Raw genomic sequence first — 23,184 nt, forward strand, 5'->3', positions numbered from 1 at the left:
CTCTTTTTTGCACTGTCCATTGCTCTGGATGGTTGACCCAAGATATTTGAAGTCATCCACCTTTACGACCTCTACACCTTGCATCTTCACCTTTCCACCTGCCTCCTTCTCATTCACACACATGTATTCTGTCTTATCTCTACTGACCTTCATTCCTCTCCTCTCCCGTGCAAACCTCCACCTCTCCAGATTCTCTTCCACCTGCTCTCTCCTCTCACCACAGATTACAATGTCATCTGCAAACATCATGGTCCATGGGGCCTCCTGCCTGACCTCATCTGTCAACCTGTCCATCACCATTGCAAACAAGAAGGGGCTCAAAGCTGATCCCTGATGTAACCCTACCTTCACCTTGAAACCATTTGTCACTCCAACTGCACACCTCACCACTGTCTCACTATCCTCATACATGTCCTGCATCACCCTAACATACTTTTCAGCTACACCTGACTTCCTCATACAGTACCACAGTTCCTCTCTTGGCACCCTATCATATGCCTTCTCTGGATCCACAAAGACACAATGTAGCTCCTTCTGACCTTCTCTGTACTTCTCTACCAACACTCTCAACGCAAAAATTGCATCTGTGGTACTCTTTCTGAAACCAAACTGCTGCTCACTGATCTGAACCTCTCGCCTTAGCCTTGCTTCAACAACTCTTTCGCATACCTTCATGGTGTGGCTCATCAACTTTATACCTCTGTAGTTACTGCAGCTCTGAACATCACCCTTGTTCTTAAAAATGGGGACCAATACACTGCTTCTTCACTCATCAGGCACCCTCTCACTCTCCAGGATTTTGTTAAACAACCTGGTTAAAAAGTCCACTGCCTTCTCTTCTAAACATCTCCATACCTCCACAGGTATGTCATCTGGACCAACTGCCTTTCCATTCTTCATCCTTTTTAAAGCTGCCCTCACTTCCACCTTACTAATTCTCTGCACTTCCTGATCCACTATCTCTCCTCCCGTTGTCCTCCTCTCTCTCTCGTTTTCCTCATTCATTAGTTCTTCAAAGTACTCCTTCCATCTACTCAACACTCTCTGTTCACTCACTAGTACATTTCCCTCCCTGCTTTATCAGCCTAACCTGCTGTACATCCTTTCCAGCTCTATCTCTCTGTTTAGCCAAATGATACAAGTCCTTTACTCCTTCTTTACTGTCCAGCCTCTCATACAGCTCATCATAGCTCATTATTGTCTTAAATTATTAGTAAAGTGTTTATTTTTACATAAATGGCTGCAACTGTAACAACTGCAATTTCCCCCTGGGATCAATAAAGGAATCTGAATCTGAATCTGAATCTGAATAGGCCTGAACCTTTGCCTTTGCCACCATTCTTTTCGCTATGTGACTAGCCTAACAGTACTCCTGCCTACTTCCTTCATCTCTCTGGTTATCCCACTTTTTCTTAGCTGCCTTCTTCTTCTGAATACTCTCCTGGACTTCCTCATTCCACCAACAACTTTCCTTGTCTTCTTTCCTCTGACCAGACGAAACACCCAACACATTCTTGCCAGTTTCTCTCACCACCTTCTAACCCGCTTCCTCCTCTCCTCTTTGATGGTCTTCGACCTACAGTAGTTCAATTTCCACCGGCACCCTGCTGGTCAATAGCACTGGAGGCGGTCGTTGTTAACCTGGGCCTCGACCAATCCGGTATGGCAATCATATTTGTGATCCGCATGATAGTTTTGGCACAAGTTTTACGCCAAATGCCCTTCCTGATGCATCCCTCACCATTTATCCGGGCTTGGGACCGGCACCAGAAGTACACAAAGTACACCCCTTATGGCTGGTTTTTGTATATGTGTGTATATATATATATATATATATATATATATATATATATATATATATATATACAGCTCAAAAAAATAAAGGGAACACTCAAACAACACATCCTAGATCTGAATGAATGAAATATTCTCATTGAATACTTTGTTCTGTACAAAGTTGAATGTGCTGACAACAAAATCACACAAAAATCATCAATGGAAATCAAATTTATTAACCAATGGAGGCCGGGATTTGGAGTCACACACAAAATTAAAGTGGAAAAACACACTACAGGCTGATCCAACTTTGATGTAATGTCCTTAAAACAAGTCAAAATGAGGCTCAGTATTATGTGTGGCCTCCACGTGCCTGTATGACCTCCCCACAATGCCTGGGCATGCTCCTGATGAGGTGGCGGCTGGTCTCCTGAGGGATTTCCTCCCAGACCTGGACTAAAGCATCCACCAACACCTGGACAGTCTGTGGTGCAATGTGGCGTTGGTGGAGCAAGACATGATGTCCCAGATGTGCTCAATCGGATTCAGGTCTGGGGAACGGGCGGGACAGTCCATAGCTTCAATGCCTTCATCTTGCAGGAACTGCTGACACACTCCAGCCACATGAGGTCTAGCATTGTCCTGCATTAGGAGGAACCCAGGGACAACCGCACCAGCATATGGTCTCACAAGGGGTCTGAGGATCTCATCTCGGTACCTAATGGCAGTCAGGCTATCTCTGGCGAGCACATGGAGGGCTGTGCAGCCCTCCAAAGAAATGCCACCCCACACCATTACTGATCCACTGCCAAACCGGTCATGCTGAAGGACGTTGCAGGCAGCAGATCGCTCTCCACGGCATCTCCAGACTCTGTCACGTCTGTCACATGTGCTCAGTGTGAACCTGCTTTCATCTGTGAAGAGCACAGGGCGCCAGTGGCGAATTTGCCAATCCTGGTGTTCTCTGGCAAATGCCAAGCGTCCTGCACAGTGTTGGGCTGTGAGCACAACCCCCATCTGTGGACATCGGGCCCTCATACCATCCTCATGGAGTCGGGTTTCTAACCGTTTGTGCAGACACATGCACATTTGTGGCTTGCTGGAGGTCATTTTGCAGGGTTCTGGCAGTGCTCCTCCTATTCCTCCTTGCACAAAGGCGGAGGTAGTGGTCATGCTGCTGGGCTGTTGCCCTCCTACGGCCTCCTCCACATCTCCTGGTGTACTGGCCTGTCTCTTGGTAGCGCCTCCAGACTCTACGCTGACAGACACAGCAAACCTTCTTGCCACAGCTCGCATTGATGTGCCATCCTGGATGAGCTGCACTACCTGAGCCACTTGTGTGGGTTGTAGAGTCCGTTTCATGCTACCACGAGTGTGAAAGCATCATCAACATTCAAAAGTGACAGCCAGATATCATAGGTACTGAGAAGTGGTCTGTGGTCCCCACCTGCAGAACCACTCCTATATTGAGTGTGTCTTGCTAATTGCCAATAAATTCCACTTGTTGTCTATTCCATTTGCACAACAGCATGTGAAATTGATTGTCAATCAGTGTTGCTTCCTAAGTGGACAGTTCGATTTCACAGAAGTTTGATTTATTTGGAGTTATATTGTGTTGTTTAAGTGTTCCCTTTATTTTTGTGAGCAGTGTATGTATATATATATATATATATATATATATATATATATAGATAGATAGATAGATAGATAGATAGATAGATAGATAGATAGATAGACAGATAGACAGTTTACTAGAGTATCTGCAGATGTAGAAATAGAGTCCAGTGTGAATCCCACTGCAGCCCTGGTGGGGACATTAGATCTATAACTGCGATTCTCTGAAGACAATAAAACGAAAAAGAAGAAGAAACGTAAGAAGAAAACGGAGCTGCTCTATTATAAGCACGGGCTCTAACACTTTTTCACATTCGTAACTGTGTTTTAAACTGAGTTTAATGTAATTTGGTATCTGAATGCTGGTAAATGCGCAGTTATGGCTGTTATACCTGTTTTGATCATGCTTCATTTAAGATGGACACTAAGTTTAACCCCTTAAAATCCAGGCCTCATTGACAGTGTGGCTGAGAGACACAGGAAGAGAAAACAAGTAAGATTGTTAAAATAAAGATTCCAAAGTATAAATAAAATAATAAAACATTTAAGATTATTAAAGAAATACACACCAATAATTACACACCAAAATATTTACATAATAATAAGAAACAATAAAACATTAACAGAAAACAATAAAATATGACATTAAAAATGTAGGGAAATAATAATAGTACATAAAATGGAAAAATACTCTCAGAGGGATGAAGAGGGTCCAGAGCGGTCAGAGAGCTTGCTGAGGCGTTTCTGTGCAGCACATCACCGAAATCAAGAGCACACAGGAAAGTTGCCTCCACTGTGGTTTTCTGGCTGATCACTGGGAAACAGGTTTAGCATCTGTAAAAGAATCCAAGCTCCTGCCTCAGTTCGTTTGTAAGGTAACTGAGTTTCTCATCAAGCCAGATGCCAAAGTACTTACACTCATTTAGTCTTTCAGTAATGGATCCATGTAGAGTAAAACCATTTAAAGTGTTATTTTCAACATAAGCAGGTCTGGAAAACAGCATGAACTGAATTTATGGCTGATTTGTGGTGACTCAAGTGAAACCAAATTGTATTAAAATTTTATTTTAAATATATTATTAAAATTCACTAATTTATAGCTACACATTTTTTGATATAGTCTAGACAACAGTAGCAACAGAGCCAAACTTGGAGATACAGAGATACAGTGGAAGATCATTTTCTCATAGAGCTCCTAAACTCTGGAACACAGATTGGCTCTGCAGAACCAAAATCAGCAGATCTGGAAATGCAGTGATTTGTCTCTACATCTGACGTTTCCAGGATCGGTTCTCTGTGGTTCTTTATGGTTCTTTATGGATGTGAAAGCTGCACAACAAACAAGCAAGACAGGAAAATACAGATGCCTCTGAGCGCTGGTGTTGGTAAAGACTGTTGAGAGAACCTCAAATAGCAAGGACGGTCATTCAGAACCCAGAGAAACAAACTGAAGCTCTTTCTTTGGGCACATTCTGAGAAGAACCAACTCAGTGGAAAAGACCATCATGCTCAGAACAGTTAAAGGTTGGAGATGATCAGAGGAATCATTCAGAGATCTTAATAATTCAACTTCATTCAACGTTTAACTTAAAGTCAGTAACCTGGTTGCCTAAACAGTCATAGAACTAAAAGACCATGAGAGTTCATAGAACTGCAAAAAGAAGTTCTGTGAAGAACACTAGAAGAGTATTCCAGACAATATTAATAATAAAATGTAGATACTAATAACATATTTGTTTGCACTTTGAGATTTTGTGACTCATTCTTCTTCTTCTTCTTATTATTATTATTATTATTATTATAATAAGACAGAGTATCCTTTATGGTATGTAAATTAGCATTAAATCAATAACAGAATGTTCTTTAACATAAAACATAGCTTTATTGGACACGAATTACAACAAAGATATTTCCAAATATAGCTCTTATTTGGTAACATACACTCTTATTTTGGGTTTCAGGAGGACAAAAAGGACATGAAAGTAAATCAGTTCTGAGCTGTTAATGAAATAATAATGAATTCACGTGGATCCTTTTGTCTTCAAAGTGATATCACAGTACTTTCTGCAATTAATGGGTTGTTAAGTAAAAATCCCACCAAATCTTTTCATTATTCTAATTTGTTTAAACACAAATCGTAATGACTACTGTTTGATGTTTTTATCCTCAATGTCTCACTCCTTCATTTTCAGTCTCTACCTGCCACATCAGATTATCACAAACATCACAAACACACATCTGCTGGAGCTGCGACAGGCTGGAAAACACGGAGCATTCATTCCTAAACCAGCTTCAGAAACACAGAACTCGGCTACGAGTGCAAAATATTTTTAAAGAAAGTAAATTTGCATTGTGAATCTTTAATATGACGCCACTCAAAACATGAGTAACATGATCAACGTATAACACGTCATACTGAAAAACAAACATTTTATACTGAAAAACACGTTATACTGAAAAACACGTTACACTGAAAAACATCATACTGAAAAACAAACATGTTATACTGAAAAACGCGTCATACTGAAAAACGCGTCATACCGGAAAAAATGTCATACTGAAAAACACGTCATACTGAAAAACACATACTGAAAAACACATGCTGAAAAACATGTTATACTGAAAAACACGTCGTATACCGAAAACACGGCATACTGAAAAACATGTTACACTGAAAAACACGTTACACTGAAAAACACATTACACTGAAAAACACATTATACTGGAAAAACAAACAGCAGGTCACAGCACAGCAAGACATACAAAGCCATGAAGTTCAACAGTAAAACAAACGCAACAATTGTTGAACATTTATTTTGTTTGTTGATACTGAAAACTTCAGTGTCACTCAGATTTACTTGACTGTAGACCTTTATGAAATTCCAGCTTTAACTTTTGAACAAGAAGCGAAAGCTGGAATCCTATTTTAAGTTCACGTGGAACTGCAGAATCTTCTGCACTGAATTAAAGCGTTACTCCAAAAAAATCATTGAAAGACAAAGTTATATCAAAGGTCCTGGATTATTATTATTACTATTATTATTATTGTATCACTTTATTTTAAGAAAGACATTGATTCTCTATTGAGGTCTTTCTTCAGAAAAATCCAAATTAGAAATATCTAAATGGTTTAATCATTTTGCATTAAGCTGTATTCGTTCTGACCTGCATTACCACATAACTGGACATGCATTCTGTGAAAATCACTAATAACAGCATTTTCTGTTGTAATAAAGCTCAATAAAGACTTTAAGACACTGTTATACAAATTATTTAGCATGAATTATCAACTAAATCCTCACAGTATTTGCATAGCATTTGGTTCTCAGATGTTTTTGGTTTATTTGAGTTTCTTATTGAAAAGCTGATGTGTCACTAATAATTCAAGCATGTTCCATTTTCTAAAGTGCAGTTTTACCCTTTGAAGCCTTGTATGGAACACATGCCATCATATTAGTGAAGTATTCTTCTGTTTATCTGTCTGTTTAGCAACCAAAATAACATGAATAGGTGCTGAATTTGTGATGCACGTCGCAATTTTGTTCAGCATTTTTTTTCCTCTAGTTAGAGATAAAACTGTATTTCAGCACATGGAACACATCTTAAAGCATGAATTACTTATTAAACTTTTATTAGCTCTAATGCAATAAACTCCAGAAGTCATTTAATACTACCTGAGACCTTTAGGAGTCAAATGCTGACAATTACAGATTGATCAGAACTAACTTTATTATAATGAATAAAGTTTCATGCACAGTGAATAAACCATGTAGAAGTGTCTAATTTATTAAATTTCTTATATTATTTTAAAATTCTTTTTTCTCTTCTTATATTTTATTTCTTTTATTAAAGTTCTTTATTAAAGATCAAGACACCCAACATCCTTAAAATAAAGCGACACTATTATGATCAACAGTAATAATTACCCATGATACTGTGTGTGTTGTTAGTTAGATAACAGGCAGATAACCAAGAGTAAATATTTCGGCTCTTTGGAAACAGGTTTTTTGTGTGTAATTAAGGACGCTTTGTTTTATAGAACACGTTACAGAAGTTGTGTTGTAACATGTCGGTGATGGTGGTGAAGCAGTGAGAAAACTGATGCTGAGTGATAAGTGTTGATTAAGGCAGCGATGATGGTTGTTCCTGCTTCACTACACCTGAATTCTCTGCTCCTGGCAGCTCATGTCTGCTGCATTGTCTGGACAAAGGCATGAGCGGCCGGCAGGGGTCGCCAGACACAAGTGAGTGCACCCTCCGTTATTAACGGCACAGTGGCTTCGACCTGCAGACAGAAAAACAGCCAACCAGCGTTTTTATTACTCAGAAGAATTGTTGATTTTGCCCATTTTTATCACGTTGTTTTCTAAGATTGCAAATGTACACGGATCCTCCACCCCCACCCAGAATATTGGTGTATTGTTTATGTGATTTAACCTCTTTACGTGCGAAATGTGTCATAATTAATGTTTGCCAGTGTTTATGAATAATTATAGGGTCAATATAGACACCCAATATGTCATATGAAAGCTTAGAACCTCTGCTTGCCAGCTATCTAGCCAGTTTAGCTGTATTTCCTAATACAAATATATACCTTGTTAGCAAAAGGTTTATTAAAAAATAAGCTTAATATTTTTTATATTTGCGGTTTTTATAAATCCATATTTGATCCAATGTGGGCATGTGATGCATCATTCAAACCGTCTGACTCTCCGGATTACGACGCGATGATCCGTTTTACTGTACGACGTAGGGTTTCCGAATTAGAGCCAAAAGAGTGTGGCGTTTCAAACAGGAGATTTTTTTTTGCGAAAACTCAGCAGCCGTGCGTAACGACCCCTGGCGGTCGGAGGAACACATTACACGCAAGCCGCTTACAGCTCCGCTTACCTCTCCTTCTTGGCTTCAAAATGACACCACACCCGTGTATTTCCGGTAATGCGTTCGGTAGTAATCCTCTTTTTTGTGCAAAGAGTGCTTGAAAAAAAAGAAGGCAGAAATCTTTTATGTCTAATTTAAACCCAAATTAAAATATGTTCTCCTTGGGGTATCGCTTTCAAACACATGTGGTCGTAAAGCTGAGATTCTCCCCTTTCCAACGACACGTCAATCAAACCTGTCGACCAACCAGGTGTCACGTTAGGCGGACGCGCAACAGGGGAGGCGGGATATAACCCGGAAGATTAGCGCAGCATGCACGGTAAACACCTTATTTGGCCTTTATAATACAGTTGAAATTGTTGTTATAACAAAATTTTGTCAAATAATGTAAAGAAATACACCATAGGATGTTGCCATCAAGAGTAGGTAATACATAAACACTTTTTTTCCTGCAAAAATTGTTAGAAAATTAGTTTTTTTTAATTTGGAGAAGTTGTGGTCCTTTGGAGACTTCCAAAGGGACACTTGGAGAAATGTACACAGAAATGTATTGTACACTGTCTACTCTAGAGTGAATAACTTCTGATCAGTGAGGGTAATCAGTTTAAAATTTTACATGGTAAAAATTTGACCCCAAGGGGCAAAATATGGAACTGCAAAAACATTTCATGGACATGACCTCTTCAGTTTATGGTCCCTAAAATCTAAAACGAAAAAAGAAATTTTGAAAAGCGCCTTGTTTTTTTTCCTATTTTTACCATATTTTGGCCATTATAGTTTAATTTCAATAATTTCAAGTGTTTTCAATTAATTTTGTAAAGGCTTTTGAGTAATAATACTTCTTAAAATTGCCTCTGGATTATATAATATTTGAGTAAAAAGCATTAATATTTGGGTATGTCATTTCAGGCGAAAATTGGCAAAAATAGGCTTGGAGTTTAAGAGGTTAAAGAACTCCACAATCAGCACTGCAGCACACTGCAGCACACTGCAGCACTCAGTTACAGTGTGAAAAACAGTACTGAGAAGCAGGACTAAATCAGTATTTACGGTTGAAATGTGTACTATGAGAAAGAAGGTGGAAATACAGTGGAGTAAAAGTGTGAAAGTGGGAATGCAGTGAAGTAAAATGTGAAAGAGGGAATGCAGTGAAATAAAAGTGGAAATGCGGTGAGTGAAAGTGGAAATACAGTGGAATGAAACTGTAAAAGTGGGACTGCAGTGGAATAAAAGTGTGAAAGTGGGAATGCAGTGTGTAAAAGTGTTAAAGTGAAAATGCAGTGAGTGAAAGTTGAAATACAGTGGAATAAAATGTGAAAGTGTAAATGCAGTGAATAAAAGTGTGAAAGTAGAAATATGATGGAATGAAACTATAAAAGTGGGAATGCAGTGGAATAATAGTATGAAAGTGAAAATGCAATGGAGTGAAAGTGGAAATACAGTGGAGTAAAAATGTGAACGTGGAAATGCACTGAATGAAAGTTGTAATGCAGTGAAGTAAAGTGCAGATGCAGTGGAGTAAAAGTGTGACAGTGGAAATGCAGCAGAGTAAAAGTGAAAATGCAGTGAAAAAGTATAACTGAAAATACACTGGAGAGAAAGAGTGAAAGTGGAAATGCAGTGGAGTAAAAGAGGAAATGCAGTGAATGAAAGTGTGAAAGTGAAAATGCAGTGGAGTGAAAGTGGAAATACAGTGGAGTAAAAATGTGAAAGTGGAAATGCACTGAATGAAAGTTGTAATGCAGTGAAGTAAAGTGCAGATGCAGTGGAGTAAAAGTGTGACAGTGGAAATGCAGCAGAGTAAAAGTGAAAATGCAGTGAAAAAGTATAACTGAAAATACACTGGAGAGAAAGAGTGAAAGTGGAAATGCAGTGGAGTAAAAGTGAAAACGCAGTGAATAAAAGTGTGAAAGTGGAAATACAGTACAATGAAGGTGTGACAATGGAAATTCAGTGGCAGTGTGCAGAGCTTTAACAGCTTTGATTGTTTATTTCAGATACTGGATGATCCTGGACTTCACTGAGACAATTGGCATCTGTGGCTCCATTACTGCAATCGGCAGCAAATGTTGGGAAAACCGGACTCTTGGTGTAACAGAAATTTCCATTGCTGTTCAATTTAAAACAATGGAATATCCAGCTTGCCGTTGACTGTGCATCAACTGCCTATTTTAACATGAACACATCTTCATGGTTTACTCCTGCATGTAACACAGCAATATCTGACATACAAGACATGATAATCCTTTCTGAGAATAAGTCAAGGCTCCTTAAACAGGACTGCTCTGTAAAGTACAGGATGTCACAGCACCCTGTCCATCACCAGCTGTTTAAATAGCTGATATTTAAATGAGCTGGAATGAGTCTTACCTGTGGGGCACTGCCTGTACGCCAGTGTAATCCCATACAGACGTGTTCGCACTTGAGGCAGGAACTCATCTGTCTCTCTGCCAGAGTGATGATCCACCACAATCACAGCATCCCTGATAAACAAATCAGATGCACTCAGCAAGTCAGACACTTACACACATTTTCTGATGCTATCAGTTATTAGAACTTGTCTAACAGAGACAAATACTTTTTTACCTGGGAGCTGAACAGTAACGAGACAGGAATGGAAATTCCATCATTAAAAAAAAAGCATAATTAAACAGATCAGATGTACTCAGAGCGGTTCAGAGTGGTTTGGTGCAAAATGTTCTGTTCTAGATAAAATGACTGAGTCAGAGCTGGTGGTGATAGGAACCAGACGTCCACCTCTAAAAGCTCCCTCAAAGAAAGTTCTTACATGAAATGGTTATGAATTCACTGCCTGATGACTGAGACATTGTTTTATGATAGTTTAGAGAACTTAAACTCCATTCATGGTGGAGGGATACATGTAGGGTGCTGTGCGGCAAAATAGTCCCCAAAGAAAACGTATTATTCCAGATTTTCCACTATTTTCCCATCATCAACATTCCATCTAAACTCAGAACACTCATATAGGTTTTCTGGTGGTTCTGGAAGGTAAATAAAATGTCTATATCTGTGTTGTAGTCATGGCAACCCCTGGTTGCTATCACCACGACTGTAAAGACATCTATTTCACACCAAACCCACTCTGAATCTCTCTGTTTACATATCACACACTGAGTTATGCAGAAATTTAGAAAAAAAATGTTGGTGTTCCCCCTTTTCACACCAACTTTTTACAGAATTTCTATATTTTCATTATGAGGGAGCACATTTAACAAAGCAAAAAGAGAGTATAACGTGATCAGCTTCAGTTACAAAGAGGTTCCAAAACCTCAAATCCACACACAAGAAGCAAAACTAGATAAATATGTGGTGAGAAGCACTGATATTGCAGTGAAAATGGAGAGGATTTCACTACAAACTGTAGAGAGAGTAACTAGATGTCTGGATCCACATAGTATAAACATTATACATATTATAAGTATTACAAATATTCAAAATATTTTATATATATATATATATATATATATATATATATATATATATATATAATTGAAATACTTTGGTAACAGTTGATACTTTAAGACAACAATGAATTTTACGTCTCACTCAAATGACAAGCACATTCCCAAAGTTACTGTTCACTAACACTGCACTATAAAAATGTTATTGTAGCATGTGAAATTGCCTTAAATCTTGTCAATATTTCTGATATTTCTCATATCAAAATTATTGCAACCTGATTCTAAGATTATTTAACTTATTTTAGAATTTTTTATTGAGTAAAATGATTTTACTGTATTGGCAGATAAATTCACTCAAAGTGAGACAGTAGTCTCTATAAGACATCTTAAACAAGTAAAAGACAACTAGAATTAAATGATACAATCTTATAATATTTATACAACCATGTCAAAGTGAGAATATTAGATATTTCGACTAGACTGAAGATGACTTTTGGCACATCCTTAAAGCAGTGTGTTTAATCTGTTACTCAGGTTAATGTTGGTGCCCAACTGAGTGATACTCACTAACTTCACTCTCAGAATAAAACTGAACAACAGAAATGACGGCTATAAACTACATACTACATACAAAAAACACACACGGAAAGTACTGACAGACAAAAACTAATGAAGGAATTAAGAAAGCAGTGACGACATAAATACAGACGAGAAGGTAAGGTTGACAGGTGCTAACTGGAAGTTCACTTTAGAATCTATTTTTATTATCAAAAAGGCGTCTGAAATCTTTGAGGAGATTTTGGACACTATAGTCCTTTTTTTGGACAGGCGATGGTCTCGCGTTCACCATTAGACTGCCTTTATATCACTCGCAATCTAAACGCAGCTCAAAACATTCTCACAGCCAGCGGTGACCGTCTCACCTGCCCTGCTGTCTTTACGGTGTTAATGATCAGAGTGAGGAGTGATAAATCGATACACTGCAAAAATAAAATCATCAGAAATCAGCTCAATATTTCCAACATGTCTCATTATGAGAGAGTTGTATGAAGATTATTGTTACTTGTGTTCAGTAATTATATCCAGTGAAAGTGTCTGATTCCACTGGCAGGTCAACACATATGACAGTTCTCGCTCAGTCTCACCGCTTCCAGTCTGTGTAGTACAGATTCTTCCCATAAGCGGTTATTCCGAATGGATACTGAACTCCCTGCAGGACCTGCCTGCGGTCACTGAATCCGGGCTTCATACACTCCACCTTGTGTGTACCTACAGAAGAGCACAGTAGCCTCATCATCATCATCATCATCAACTTCGTCATCATCATCAATATCGTCGTCATCATTGTCATCAATATCGTCATCATAATTTTCATCGTCATCATCATCGTCATCAATATTGTCAACATCATCATCATCATCATCAATATCATTGTGATCATTGTCATCAATATCGTCGTCACTGTTTTAACCATCATCACCATCATCATTGTCATCAATATCATCGTCATCATTTTCATCATCATCGACATCATCGTCATCAATATCGTCATCATCATTGTCATGAATATCATCATCATCATCATCAACATCGTCATCATCATCAGTATTGTCATCAATATCATCATCATCAACATCATCATCATTGATGTCATCATCTACATCATCATCATCAATATCATCATCATCAATAATCATCATCAATATCAATATCGTCATGATCATCGTCATCATCATCAAAGTCGTCATCAATATCATCATCATCAATATCGTCATCATCAACATCAATATCATTATCATTATCATCATCCCTTTCCAATAGAAAAAGCATTGAGTGTGAATAAGTAAACACCCCCTCTACAGAGAACACACCTCTGCACTTTACCATGCAGAATTATATTTTTGGCATTTTCCCCAATTTCATCTTTTTCAGTTCCTCCCAGTCAGCTCTGCCTCTCCCCATCATGTGATACCACACTTTTACAAAAGACAGTTCTTCAAGGGTTCTTCAGAAAAGTGAGTGGATCTGTATAGAAGAACCATGAGCACTCAAAGAACCATATGCATGCTTAAGTGGTTCTTTTTATGGTGAAATGGTTCTTCAGATTGGAGATTGTGTTTTATATTCTATATGGCAACAAAAAGGGTTCTTCTATTATTTACAATGTCAAGCTTGTATACAACAGCAGAACCCCCTTTTCTGCTTCATAGAACTGTATAAAACACACTCTCCAATCTGTGGAACCATTTCACCATGAAAAGAACCACTCAGTGTCATAATGAGACACATTACATGTATTGATTAGGTTTAAGATGTTCCTACGCAGGAACCTCACCAGCATCTGCCCAACAAAGCATAGAGTTCTGAGTGTCATAGGTCAGGGCGTTAGGAAGACCCAGGTTGTCCTTCACCAGGATCCTCCGACCGGTCCCGTCCATGTGAGCTGCTTCTATTTTTGGGGACTCTCGGTTCCAGTCAGACCAGTATATGTACCTTAAAGGAAGAGTTGAGTCAGAACTGCTGTTAGGCTGTTAGACAAGTTCCTCACACTTTAATACTGAATGGTTCTTTCAGTAAACAGAACAATGCTGCCACTCTGTGTTTGGTTCGGATGGTTTGGAACTCCACAAAAAGTTCTTTAAATGCCACAGAATAACGACCTTCGGATCCCTAAAGAACCACGTTTAAAAAAAAGAGATCTGTGATATGAATAATGTAAAGATATTTTTTCATAGAACCTTTGTCTTATCAAGGTTCTTTAAACTTCATAAATGTTCTTCACACATTTTATTTACAAAAATGGTTATCTAAGGAACCACCTAATGAAGGGAACCAAAAAAGTGTTTCTTGTATAGAAATACTTGTTCCTAAAAAAAGTGCCACAAAAGGTTTTCTGAGGATTTAAAAGAGGTTCTTTGATGGCATTGTGGAAAGAACTCCGTTCCCAAACTGAGCATGGAAAGTGTGAATAAGCCCTCACACAATACAAATGTTCTTTTCTACTTTAATGGCTCTTCTTTAGAACCTTGAAATAATGCAGCGGTACTTGACACTTTAAATAGGTTCTTCCCTCTTGGACTGCAAATAATATTATCTTATTATAGTGAAAACATTCATTCAGAATTGATTAATTATCTAAATTGTTTCTCATTATGAGACTATTAAAGGATAATTTTACCTGTTTTTAGACATTTTTACAGGTAAAGTGATCTGCCATTTGAACATTCATAAGACTGAACACAATAAGAAACAAGATAAAAATGTTTTATTATTGGTAGAACAGTCTCATGCTGCAAAACAATTTAATATATTTAAGTTGTTAAATATTTCAGTTGCTAAGATGTCATTTTTGCAGCGAACAAATCCTCTGTACAAAAATGGCTTTAAAGAAGCACCAACTGAAAGACTCTTTGAGGAACTAAAAACGGTAAAAATGGTATCAAGAACCATTTCCGACATCTTTATTTTTATTTAAAATTTTTATTGTTATTCAATATTACATGAATTTTCTTTGAAAATTAAAAAGATTCTTTACATTTATGCATTTCACTTACAATAATGGTTCCTTATAGAACCATTAACTAAAAGGTTCTTTTGGGAAACAGAAGCAGTTCTTCTATGGCACTACATAAAGAACCATTTCTGACACATTTATTCAGATTTTTTAACTGTATTAACTCAAGGTTCTTCACATGCGCATATTTCATTGACAAGAACCATTAATTGAAAGGTTCTTCAGAGAACCAAAAGTGGTTCTTTGCTCCATTGCGATGTTCAAGAGAGTAGATGTGGAAGGTGTCACAAATAAGAACGAAGTGAATGGCATTAAATGGGTGACATACCCGTTGGTGGGGTCAGTGAGGATGGGCCGCGGATTCTCCAAATCCATATCAATCAAAACACGACGCTTAGTCCCATCCAGGGAGCTCACTTCAATTCTGTCCTTCGTGGAATCTGTCCAGAACATGGTTCTTCCCAGGTGGTCTATGGCAATGCCTTCTGGACTTCCAATGTCTAAAAGAAGAATCTGCCTGAAATCAATCCTGATATTTCATATTAAACACCACATACCGCTCCATCAGGGACCCCGTCATTTATTTACTTTACGGTTAAAACAGCCATTAAATATAACTGAGAATCTAAACATCTAAACATATCAGCTGTGTCCAGTCAGTGAGTCTCTCTCTCCCTTCATTCCAGCTTCTATTCTTGTCAGGAGCCTCACTTTCAGCTCCTCAAAGAATCTGCAGACATGCCTCCAAAGTTCAGTTTTAGAAGCTGGTTAATGATTTTGTGAAGTAATCAAACCCATTCAGTGGTGTTGAGGTCTGGACTCTGGGGTGGTCAGTCCATTGTTCAGCTTCTTTGTTTGATGTGTCCGTCTCCTTTTCTCAGTGAGGTTCTTCTTGATCAGCTACACATCCTTTCAGACCCACAGCGTTGAATGGTCTTCTCACAGTGGAAGGATGGACAGAAACACCTGTGGATGTTTTCTGATCTGAAGCAGCTAGATTTTCTCCTCTCTCTCAGATCAAAGCTTTAAGTGCTGTTTATCTGATGGGGGCAGTTTGGGGGTCGACCGGCCCTTCCAGGTGGTTGTTAGGAGCCACATTTGTTCAGTAGCTTTCATCCAGTTTTAGAAACTCCTTTATTTTTTTCCTTCCTTATACAAGCGGATTATCTTACATGTCTTATATATTTTATATCTCATCAGTAACTTAAACTTAATGGCCATTTTGACCGGAAATTAAATCAACGAATTGTGGCCTCTGATTTAGATTTAGAATTTTTAAAAAAAGATGTTTTCTTCAAAATGACCAGATCGCTTGGATCAGTTTGCTCTTTGACAGATACTAAAATATAAGTAATCAATCAAATTTGACACATTTTGAACACATTTAGTACACACCTGATGTGATGAGAGGTATGGCCTCTCCTCCCTGGAGATGAACTTTACTGATAGCAGGAGAGGTGATATCTGTCCAGTACACCATCTTGTCCACACAGTCATAAGCAATTCCAACTATCACCTTCTCCTACACACAGAAAATAAAAGACAAATGTGTATATATATATATATATATATATATATGTATGTGTGTGTGTGTATATATATATATATATACATATATATATATATATATATATATATATATATATATATATATATATATATATATATAATGTATGTATGTATGTATGTATGTATGTATGTATATATATATATATATGGATGGCTGGATGTTTCAATATAGACCCTTAAACACGTATTTGAAATCTGTGTCTTCGCATCCAAAACCCCAGTACCGAATGCCCTCTCACAGCTTTAAGTCTTCCAGCTGGACTTAAAGTTGCACTGTGTAAAGTTTGGGGATTTGGAGACCTCTGTGGTGGAAATGTGCAACTGCATGCAATGTGGGGAAGAACATTTTGTAATGAAAAATTTGTACACATTGCGGGGCACCACAATTCAGTAGGATTTCAGATGGGACACACACAGCAATGCAGTTATGAAAGAGGTAGTCGTGTTTGTACTTCCAGGAACAGCTCAAAGAATTTGGGCTGCTTCAGACACTACTGGTCCAGTTCTACCCTGCCATAATAGAGTCTATCATCACATCCTTTATCTTAAAAAGAGAGCTGTGCTCCACCCTCAAAGATCGTTACTCATCTAAGATGAGAAACCCTGAAATGAATGTACATTGGTTGATGGCGATGGGATGAAAGTCACGTGATCTCCAACTGATTCCAGGGAGTTGGAGTCCTCTAGACTGTTCATAGAATAGAATAGAATAGAATGCCTTTATTGTCACTATACACAGTACAATGAGATTAAGAGCACTCCATCTCAGTGCAACACACAATGTAAACAAATGACACGGAATAGAATGGGGAGGGGTTGTGCACAGTTCTATGCGTTTTGTATATATATGTATATGAAATAAATATAGAAACAAAATAAAAAACTATGTTTTTACAAGATATAAATATGGAGATATTTACAGCTGTATTGTATGTACACTAAATATTGCACATTGCTAAGTATTGCACATATTCCAGTATAATGTACATACATGTACAGTATGATTGCACATTTCCGTATGCAGAGTATTGCACAGTAGCTGGTAATGGAGTATTGGAGTCTGGGAATAGACTGGTATGTAGGTGGTAATGGAAGTCTGGGGATAGACTATCAGTGCATCTGTGAGTTGAGAAGTGTTATTGCTTTTGGGAAAAAACTGTACTTAAGTCTGTTTGTCCTTGATCTGATGCATCTGTACCGCCTTCCTGAGGGCAACAGGTCAAACAGTACGGATCCGGGGTGCGAGCTGTCCATTGTGATGCGTTTCGCTCTGCTGACGCAGCGGGAGGTGTAGATGTCCATCAGGGATGGGAGAGGGCAGCCAATAATCTTCTGTGCTGTCTTTACTACCCTCTGAAGCCTCTCCCTGTCTGCCATGGTGCAGCTGCCGTACCACACTGTGATACAGTACGTCAGCAGGCTCTCGATGGAAGAGCGGTAGAAGGTCAGCAGCAGGTTGGAATCCAGGTTGTGCTTCCTGAGGACTCTCAGGAAGTGTAGTCGCTGCTGAGCCTTCTTGATGACGGCTGTGATGTTGTCTGTCCAGGTGATGTTGGTAGAGATTTGGACTCCGAGGAACCGGAAGGTGCGGACCCTCTCCACACACTCGCCGTTGATGGACAGGGGGTCTGGGTCAGTGCTGTGCTTCCTGAAGTCAACGATGATCTCTTTTGTTTTCTTGGTGTTCAGAGCCAGGTTATTCTCTGAACACCAAGCTGCCAACTTCAGGACCTCCTTCCTGTAGGCTGTCTCGTCTCCTTCTGAGATGAGTCCGACCACTGTGGTATCGTCAGCAAAATTGACGATGAGGTTGCTGTCACAGGCCGGACTGCAGTCATAGGTGTAGAGGCAGTACAGGAGGGGGCTCAGCACACAGCCTTGTGGTGAGCCGGTGCTAAGCATACGAGTGGAGGAGAGGTGGGGGCCAAGTCTCACAGTTTGGGGCCGGTCAGTGAGAAAGTTCTTGATCCAGGCACATGTGAGGAGGGGGAGTCCAAGGGTGCCCACTTTGGTGATGAGAATGTCCGGGATGATTGTGTTGAAAGCAGAGCTGTAGTCCACAAAGAGCATTCGGACGTAGCTGTGCTGCTGCTCCAGGTGGCTCAGTGCAAAGTGGAGAGCTGCTGCTATGGCGTCCTCTGTTGACCTGTTTGCACGGTATGCGAACTGGTGGGGGTCGAAGTCTGGGGGCAGAGAGTCTTTGTGCTGAAGTACCAATCTCTCGAAGCACTTCATGATTACCGGTGTGAGGGCCACAGGGCGGTAATCATTAAGGTTGGTGATGGTAGACTTTTTCGGCACTGGTATGACTGTGGCTGACTTCAGGCAGGGCGGGATGATGGCTTGGGCCAGGGAGAGATTGAAGATCTTGGTGAAGGTGAGGGCGAGCTGGTGGGCACACGTTTTGAGCACCTTGCCGGGTACTCCATCAGGACCAGCAGCCTTTTTGGGGTTCACTGCCAGGAGCACCCGTCTGACATCGCGCTCCTGTACAGTGAGTGGAGTGGTGTGGGAGCCGGGTGGGGGTGGAGGTCGGGCAGGAGCAGGAGAGTGCTGCTGAGGTGCATCAAAGCGAGCAAAGAAGCAGTTCAGCTCCTCTGCCAACGATGCACTCAGTACTCCTGCTGTCACATCACAGCCTCTGAAGTTTGTGATGTTCTGTATGCACTGCCACACCTCCCGTGAGTTGTTGCTGGACATGTGGGACTCTATTCATGGACTATTCATGGACTAAAGTGATCTTGCAAGGAGAAAGGAACAGGTAGAGGGTTAGGGTTAGCGTGACTGGTTGAGTGTGAAAGCTGTTTTTGAGCCTGGGAATGGAACAGAGAACCGATCTCTGGTTCTCCTGAAATCAGTGGTCTCTGATGGGTTCACTGCACGTGCGGAAGCTCACCAAGATCCTAAAAGTCAGATTTTTAGGCTATGTTCACATTACAAGACTCATTGCTGAAATCAGACGTTTTGCTCAGATCTCAACTTTCTAACATGATCATTCATACTCGTTTAGGTAAGTGACTCGAGTCAGTCATTAACACAAACCTGCATTCTGAAATGACCCACATGCACACATCCTAATCAGTAATGTCGTGTGGACCAATCATGTGCATCACAAACAGCAAACAAACTAATGAACAGAGCAAGCCTTCGAATATAATTAACTCATCATCAGAACAGGATGAAGGTGAAAAGGGTCAGATGTGTTGCTTTTCTGCCGTTTACTGGCTTTGGCTTCAATTTTAGTAATGCTGCCATGGTACAGCATGGTCACATGAGATATGTACCTCATCTAGGACCACATATGGAAAAGGCTCATGTCAGGTTTGAAAAGATCAGATCTGAGTCACACTGGGGCAAAAAATCTGATTTGTGCTCTTCAACCTGGAAATGTGAGCTTAGCCTTATACTACATACTGTAGTCACATGTGGTCACATATCTAAACTGGTTGCCATAGTAATCACACATGCATGAATACACTATCTACACTGTGGGGCTAAACTAAAGTGGCACAATGTGGACACCAAATGTGTCTCGGCTGATTGACAGCTGAGTTAATTGGATAACTGTGTTAATTTGACTTCTCAGTAAACCTTTTGTTCAATAGACATTTCAGCCAGACTGCCAGGTTCCTGTCGCTTTACCCAAAATGATTATAGCGTTTGTCCCACACAGTTATGCGGTTAATACCTAGAACTCTGGAGACTTTGCTATTTGTGGAAGGAAATACAGCTTTTAAAAGGCATCACATCCTCTTTACCGGGAGGTGCAGTACAGTCTTGGCTTTGTCCTTCTTTATGTCTTGTCCTTCCAAAGGCACATACTCAATCTTCCCGCTCTGAGCGAAGACAAGGTGAGAGCCAGAGAGCAGCGGCACAGGCCCAACGGTGAGGGTCACCTGACTGACGCCTGAGGAAACAGAATTAATAATATACTCTGGCAATTGTGGAGTTGTGTACGTGTACAATGTTGTTTTATTTAAGGCTGATTATGTATATGTCAGCATGGGAAAGGTGCTATATAAATGAAAGGCATTAATGATACGGACACTATTCTTATTCTGTATACATATATACACATTATTACCATTTTTAAATCCTATATTTTATATCTTATAGTCTATAAGTGTATTTATACTGTTACATGTTTTAGTATTACTTTTAATTAAGCTTCTATGGCTTTTCTCTGAGCAACATCTCATTGTATTTGTACAGTGACAATAAAGATGTATCTTAATCTTGTATCTTAATCGGAGGTTTATGAAAGGTGGGTAACTCACAGGATGGTGTGCTGCCAGGTCCTGTTCGAGTGCCATAGATCTCAGTTCCATCTTGGTCCACACACCAGCAATACCCACTACTGCTGTGGCACTGCATGGACTCGTACTCACCCTGAGAGTCACAGGTCGGAATGTACTGACCAGGAACCGGGCGTGGACCCCGGGGGCCAAGCTCAGCAGAGGCCAGAGCTCTCTCTCTGTGGACCTGACACCGAGTCTTTTGCTCTGCAAAATAAAAGCGCATATTAAAATAAACCAGAATTTGTACATTCTGCCCAACGTTAAGCCTGATGTGATGCAACATGATGAGCTCTTGTGACGTAACACAATGAGCTTTAGTGACGTAAGAATCACAGGACACAGGACACTTTTCCACTTCCCCTCAGTCCATTTTAAATGAGCTCTGGCCCAGAGAAGGTGGCAGCGTTTCTGGATCCTGTTTATATCTGGTTTCTTCGTTGTGTTTTAGAATTTTAACTTGCATATGTGGATGCAGTGATGATCTGTTTTCACAGACAGTGGTTTTCAGAAGTGTTTCTGAGTCCATGCAGTGATTTCCACTACAGAATTATGTCTGTGTTTAATGCAATGCTGCCTGAGGGCCCAAAGATATTGGCCAGCAAATACTGGTTTCTGAGAGATTTGATTTTAATGTATGTACTATAAATGATAAAACCCCGACATTTTTGCTGTTTTATGTTGAGCAACATCTTTTTTTTATTTGCTCTATTTGACAGTGCAGTCTTTCACAGAGTGGTGAACCCCTCCTCATCTTTACTTTTGAAAGACTCCGCCTCTCTGCGATTCTTTTTATACCCACTCATGTTACTGACCTTTTGCCAATTTAACCTACTTAGCTTTGAGATAATCCACCAGGTTTTTTGTTCGGCATTTTTTTTAACTGTTTTGCTGCCATCAAATTCAAAATGGACAAAAATACAAATAATAAAATCTTTCAGTTCTTACATTTGATATGCAGTCTTTGAACTATTTTTTTTTTTTTTTTTTTTTGCCTGTCTTGTCTGGCAGATTTGCAATCAGAATTATGGTCAGACTGCGTTACTGTGCCAAACAGATTTACTTTTCCAAAATGAGCACTATAGATTATAGGCTCATCTTGTCAGTGTTTCTTTCTTTCTTTCTTTATTTTTTAATTATTTGATTTCATTTTGTTTATACATTTGATATTTTAATGAAAATGTGTTAGCATCATGCCAGACTTGACAGGCCAGGGGAATCTGTAAAGAAGGGAGAGGAGAGATAAGCAGGGGGGGGGGGGGGGGGGGGGTAAAAAAAAGGGAAATAACAAAAGGGCAGAAAAAAAGAAAAACACAGCGCAAATGCCACGGCGATGGTTCACCAACTGCTGCTCCTTAGAAAAGAGAAGAAAGTGTACCTGAGACATACAGCACTTGGAAATACTGCACAAATGACTGTGATGTATGTGTATGTGAGTGTGTGTGTTTGTGAGTGTAGTACAGTATAAATTTGTCACAAGATGCACTCAATATCGAGGGCAGAAAGCTGCGACAACATCCCCCCAGAGGCCAGAGGAAGGCAGAGAAAGACCAGGGAATCCCGCCCGCCGCGGCCCCCCCAGGAGCAGTGGAGACTATCTCCCAGTGACCCCTGCATGCCCACCCCAGCAGAAGGGAGAGGGGGACTCCGGACAGCACCCCCCCAGCCATGGAGCGCAGGTCCAGGGGAACCAGAGGAACCAGAGCCGCCCCCAGGATGCCCCTCCCCATCACGAGGCAGCAGCAAAGACCCAGCGCCTCATACGCCCGAGAGCCACCCACCACCCATCAGGGCCCCATCCCCGCCGAGGGGCCCTGAGCCGCCCCGAAGCCCAACCACCCAGGGGAGCGGGCCAACCGTCACGCCGGAGTACCAGGCCAGGCCCTGAAGCCCCAAGGCGCCCCCCCATCTGGGGGGGAAGTAGCAACCACAGGGGAGCAGCCGGGAGAGGACCGGGGACAACAATCCCCCGACCCAGAACCAGCTGTCCTCACATACACTCAACCTCATATATACACCTACATACCTTCACTCCCTTATATTCCTCCACCCCTATATATACACCTACGCACACATACCTCCACACCTATATACATTCCTACATACATACATA

General features: G+C 40.2%; 1 protein-coding gene across 1 annotated transcript in view; it reads right to left on the bottom strand.

The window, feature by feature from the left end:
• Nucleotides 1-5,249: 5,249 nt before the first annotated feature.
• The window catches only part of nid1a (nidogen 1a), a 49,782-nt gene continuing 31,847 nt past the window's right edge, over nt 5,250-23,184 (bottom strand). Inside the window, exons 13-20 of the mRNA XM_017685223.1 lie at nt 21,054-21,278; nt 20,535-20,683; nt 16,603-16,729; nt 15,536-15,707; nt 14,029-14,186; nt 12,839-12,962; nt 10,642-10,754; nt 5,250-7,675 (exon numbers count right to left, since the gene is read on the bottom strand). Of these exons, the coding sequence (XP_017540712.1) occupies nt 7,545-7,675; nt 10,642-10,754; nt 12,839-12,962; nt 14,029-14,186; nt 15,536-15,707; nt 16,603-16,729; nt 20,535-20,683; nt 21,054-21,278 (1,199 nt within the window). The 3' untranslated portion in view covers nt 5,250-7,544. The remainder of the gene's footprint in view (nt 7,676-10,641; nt 10,755-12,838; nt 12,963-14,028; nt 14,187-15,535; nt 15,708-16,602; nt 16,730-20,534; nt 20,684-21,053; nt 21,279-23,184) is intronic.

Source organism: Pygocentrus nattereri, chromosome 5 (genome assembly GCF_015220715.1).
Source record: "Pygocentrus nattereri isolate fPygNat1 chromosome 5, fPygNat1.pri, whole genome shotgun sequence".
In the NCBI taxonomy this organism is placed as follows: Eukaryota; Metazoa; Chordata; class Actinopteri; order Characiformes; family Serrasalmidae; genus Pygocentrus; species Pygocentrus nattereri.